The sequence below is a fragment of the Camelina sativa genome, chromosome 1 (genome assembly GCF_030686135.1).
Source record: "Camelina sativa cultivar CO46 ecotype springtype chromosome 1, ASM3068613v1".
NCBI lineage: Eukaryota > Viridiplantae > Streptophyta > Magnoliopsida > Brassicales > Brassicaceae > Camelina > Camelina sativa.
Window position 1 is genome coordinate 24,684,452 of NC_141880.1, and position 5,680 is coordinate 24,690,131.

The 5,680-nt window shown below is 41.0% G+C and overlaps 1 protein-coding gene across 1 annotated transcript; it reads right to left on the bottom strand.

Moving 5' to 3' along the window:
- Nucleotides 1–303: 303 nt before the first annotated feature.
- On the bottom strand, nt 304–1,302 carry LOC147950303 (uncharacterized). Its single transcript, XM_087512821.1, has one exon. The coding sequence runs from the start codon at nt 1,300–1,302 to the stop codon at nt 304–306; it is 999 nt and encodes a 332-aa protein (XP_087368947.1).
- Between the last annotated feature and the right edge of the window lie 4,378 nt (nt 1,303–5,680).

The following is a 5,680-nucleotide window of genomic DNA, read 5'->3' on the forward strand; positions in this document are numbered from 1 at the left end:
TGAGAATTTGAAAACTAAATATCTTAAAAATTATTCTTTAAAATGCAATAATTTATAATTTAGTCTCACGGTGTACCGCGGGTGAAAACCTAATTTAGTTTGTTTTTGGAATCATTTAAGGTTTTTTCCATCTTATAATACCTAAAATAAATAATTTTGTTTTTCTAAATCAGTTTTTTTTTGGTCAACAAAAGGATCAACTCATATGAGCCAATCGGAAGGAAAAGAATCTACAAACAAAGCATGAGACAGATACGTACGCGTTTGGCGTGCCAGTGAATCTGCACTTATATTTTCAGTTCTTTAAATTAGAGACAAGGAAAAGGATGAAAACTCTTCCGTGTCTGTCTTGATATCTTCGAGGTAGGTCTTGAAGGCCGACCAGTCTTGAGGAGAAGACACCATCCTCACCAAGTCTGAACAATCTGTATAAAAAGCCACATCCCGATAATCATGTCCAATCATACACTGCATCGCCCATAGAAAGACTTCGACTTCAGCATGTAATGGGGAAAGACTTCTTCGGAAATTGGCGGCACCCCTCGTTGTCACTGCATGCAAACTGGACGAACACGTCCACCCTGCACCTGCAAATGCATCACCTGCTTTCCACGAACCATCTACATACCCGGGAAACACACCAGGAAGGTGTCCTATGCGCCCCGACACCGACGCTCCAAAGGCACTCAGAATGGTGAAAGAATCCTCACCCACAACCTTGGTTTGTGCTTGTAACCACGTAGACGCCTCTCCTAACGCTACCCTAACGATATCGTCCGGTTTTTCCATTTGATTCTCAAAAACTCTAGCATTCCTCGCCTTCCATATATACCACATAATCCAAGGAAAAGCTGCTATCTGAGAACCCGGATTTGAAGAACCCAGAAAGTGATCCACATTGGCATACATAGAATCTGTGGGGAATGATACCGATCCGGTAGGCACTTGAGCTAGAGCCCAAGCCTGACGTGCTGGTGGACACCGGAAAATAGCATGGTTGATTGTTTCCTCATCGTCCCTGCATCTTGCACAGCCAGAATCACAATCAATACCTCGCCGTCTCAAATTCGAGGTGACTGAAAGACACCCTGATAAAATCTGCCACATAAAATGCCGAATTTTTGGAGGACATGACACCCTCCAGACCCCCGTAAGAAGAGGAGTAATATCAGGCCCATACTGAATTACCTGGGAAGTCTGGTGTTTCGCTAAGTGTTCCATATCATACCCTGATTTTACAGTATATTTCCCGGTCTTCGTAAGTGAGTCTTCCAACTGAGAGTTACCCAGTGGTAATTCCATTATCAATGTAACATCGTCCTGAACAAAGTGCTCATGGAGCACATGCATACGCCAAGAATTGTCTGGCGATTGATTAAATGAGAAATTTTTAAAGAATGATCGTTAAAAGGTCCCTTGCATAAAGTTGGTCTTGGGGATTGAGCCGGTATCCATGGATCATTCCATATAGAAATGGATTCTCCATAACCAACCCGTATCATAAGCTCTTTGTGTACCAAAGATCTAGCTGAAACTATACTCCGCCACCCATAAGATGGAGAGTATGTTCGTATCGAATTCATAGAATTCGAATTCCGGTAATACCTGGCCTTGAAAACCCGAGCAAAAAGAGACTCTAGTGCCTCTATCAGGCGCCACAATTGTTTAGCCAACAATGCTGAATTAAAATCATCAACATTTCTAAAACCCAATCCACCCAATTGTTTACTACCATATAACTTCTCCCAGGCTAACCAATGTATCCCCCCCCCCCGATTGGCCTGAGCTCCACCAAAACTTTGCCACTGCACTCGTGAGTTTGAACGTGACCGTTTTTGGCAACCAAAATCACGACATAACAAAAGTCGGTACCGCAGTAGCGACAGACTTTATCATCACTTCTTTCCCTCCTCGGGAAAGCTGTTTTGCTGTCCAACCATTTGTGCGACTCTGAAGTCTATCCAGCCAAAGGAGAAAACTTTTGTCTTTGTCCCTGCTAAACTCTCAGGTAACCCTAGGTAAGAACCCATCCCTCCCAGGTTTGTTATTCCAAGAACCTGTTGCACCTCACTCTTCACCCCTTCATCGTTTTTGTGCCCAAACTGCACCGAAGACTTGTCAAATTTATTTGTTGTCCCGACACCGCCTCATAACTCTTTAAGATGTCCAAGATAACACCACACTGATCCTTATCTGCCATGCAAAAGAATAGACTATCATCCGAAAACAACAAATGCGTAATCGACGGACATTTATTCGCGACCTTGATCCCTGTTATCCGCTTATCCCGCTCAGCCTTATGAATATTCGCAATTAACACCTCCGTACAAAGAATAAACAAATAGGGAGATAGCGGATCTCCCTGCCTCAACCCTCTTTCTGGGACTATCAAACCATTAGGTTAACCATTCAGCAGAACTTTATATTCAACCAAAGGAACGCAAAACAAGATCCAAGATATCCATTTGTCCGCAAAACCCATCTTCCTGAGCAAAGCCTCAATAAAACCCCACTCGACCCTATCATACGCCTTGCTTATATCCGTTTTTATAGCCATAAATTTTCCTTTACATGACAGATTTGTTCTAAGGCCATGAAACATCTCCTGCGCAATCAGAATGTTATAAGAAATTAGACGTCCTAGAACAAAAGCTGATTGTGTTTCCGAAATAAGTCCTGGTAACACCGTTTTTAACCGTTGACACAAAATCTTAGAGATAATCTTATACCCCACATTACATAGGCTAATAGGACGCAACTCCGCCATACGAGTTGTTCTAGTCACCTTGGGGATAAGACAAATATGTGTTCGATTTAAACCCTTATCAAAAACCCCCTCCTCAAAAAACCGATTCACCATAGAAACCAAATCGGCCTTGATAATCCCCCATGCCTTCTGGAAAAACAGAGCGGTCATGCCATCCAGCCCCGGTGCCTTATTCGGGTGCATCATAAAAAGAACCCGTCTTACCTCCGCCTCAGTAGCTGGGGCTGTTAAGAGTGCATTCACCTCCTCCGTAATTACCATATCAATCTCACCCAAAGCTTCCTCAAATGAATCTGGATTAATCGAAGTAAACAGATCTTCAAAATACGATACTGCAGTATTGCAAATATCGTCATCCTTCATAGACCAGTTGTTATTCCTATCATAAAGACCAATGATTCTATTCCGAGCGAGCCGCTTCATTGTTTGAGCATGAGAGTACTTTGTATTTTTATCCCCCACACGCAATCAGCGATTCCTACTTTTCATAAACCAATAAACCTCCTCATCTCGATACGCATCCCGCAGGCGAGAACTTAAAACCGAAATGACACTCGGATCAATATTATCATCCCCCTGAGCCACCTCCAGCTGCCTCTTAAGATCCTCTATCGTATCCCTCCCAAACGGAATCTGCGTTTTACGCCATTTAGAGATTGCTTGTCGACAGTTTCCTATTTTGGCCATGAAATTAGGATAATCCTCTACATTGTCGCCAACCCACCCCTGTGAGATAGCATCCATCAAACCCTCCTGACCAATTCAACAACGGTCAAAAATAAAACACTGCCACCCTCGCAGTCATTTAGCACCGATACTGACCACTAGGGGTTTATGATCTAAAGCAATCATAGGCAAATATTCTGTGACCGTATCTGGAAACCGATAATGCCAGTCCTCAGTGCCTAAAGCCATGTCCATCCTGCAACGAATCGGTTTCTTGTCCCTCCAACCTCGTCAAGACAAAAAATCACCAAGAAACAGGAATCCCAAAAAACCACAATCCTGGATCATTCCATTAAAAGTCTGAAACGATGAGGCATGTCTTAGCGTACCCCCTCGTTTCTCATGGTTTCCAGTTAATTCATTGAAATCGCCAACAATCAACCACAATGTTGACCTGGAGGAGCTGATCCTTAGTAGTCGTTCCCACACCAGCTCATGGTTCTTGGGAACTGGGTCACCATATACAAAAGTCATATGAAAAAGCTGTCCGTTATGAATAGCTTCAATATCAATTAACCTGTTTGTCGCCAATAAAACAGAAATATTAAAATCATCTTTATTATAAAATAAAGCCAATCCTCCACTACAACCAATAGGTTCCACTGTTTTTAAATTTTTATAGCCAAAATGGCCTACAAATTGTTCCAAAAAAAAGAAAAGGTTGTTTTGTTTCAATTTTAAATAAAAAATCTGGCCGATATTTATTCCATAAATCCCTGAGATTTCCAATCGTCGCCTTATTTCCGAGACCCTGACAATTCCAGCTTAAAATATTCATCTAACAATATGAGGCTTTGGTGGCTTAGCCCCAACGTGATATCCCTGAACCCCTTCCTGGGTCTTCTGGGTGGTTCCGCTGACCCCAAGTCCCCACTATCCTCACTGATCGTCTGATCCACCGCCTCCTCCTCCAAGGAAGAACCATCAACCGCTATATCCACTTCCTCTCCAAACGTCTCCCCTACCGTCCCTCCCTCCGAAGCCTCCCCGCTATCAGCCTCAACTTCCAAACTGCCACCACCTTTAGTATCCGCAGCCAAAAGATGTTTAGGCAAACTTTCATGCTCGTTCATAATACGATCCATGATAACATCAGGAGCGACAACCTGTACGGGGACCGCAACCATTTCTCCCAACATCCGCCACTGGTACCTCCGAGTTTGTCTAATGAGACCCAAGAAAACTCTCCTCCCCCACAGGTGGAACTGCACCGCTCACATCCTCCTCCGTGCCCTCCAGAATTTGTCCTTCCTCAGAGAGACCTGAACCTTGAGCCACCTTAGCTATCTTTGCCTCCTCCACGGTGGACTCTTGAAATAGAGTTTTTTTAACCTGTTTTTGTTGCCTTTGTTCCACCACTGGGACCCTATCCTCAACAGGGACCGATGATAGAAAGGTACCATTCCGCTGTCGTGTGTAGGCATGACCAAGGTTATGGTTATTACGGTTACGGTTAGAAATATTATATATGGTGACGGTTAGAAATTTTATATAAAGTTAAAATGGTACGGTTAAATACGGTTGCGGTTAAACGGTTACGGTTATATACGGTTACGGTTTCTAATTATTATGATACGGTTAAAATTTAAAATTAGTATTGTGATTATTAATATATATCTCTAATAAATTAGAAACCGTAATTTTTTAAATTTTTTTTACTATATATATATATATATATTAATAATCACATTAATAGTCATATAGTCAAACACATATAAGTTTTTTTTCTTGTCACAATGAAAACAACATTTGGTCATTACAATGAGTTTTGTTAATTTTCTAGAAATATAAAATATTTGTAGTGCAATGATTATAATTAATGTCATTTTTTCATTGTTAATGACTCCAAACAATAGTAGAAAGTCCAAAAGAATCACCAAAAAATGATATTTTAGACTATAGAAATTAGAAAATTTCTTCTGGTAAGAAACCATTACATAGACTAAGTTTATAAACTAAGAATGAGTTGATTAACAGAAAATAGCTGTTATTTAAGGGTAGTGCCGTAGTGGTCCTAGCTAGTGGAGTGTATGGACACATTAAACTTATTTTCATTCGTTTCTTTGTTTTAGTTTTTTTTTTAAATGAACTAAATATATCTCATTTATTTTTTTAAAATAGAAACTGTTGTATTAAGAAAACGCCATATTTTCTAAAACTACATTAAATTAATACGGTTTTCTTCCA

What these genes read in the sequence shown, in the direction of transcription:
- LOC147950303 (XM_087512821.1), bottom strand. Translation starts at nt 1,302, where the DNA reads ATGGAATTACCACTGGGTAACTCTCAGTTGGAAGACTCACTTACGAAG.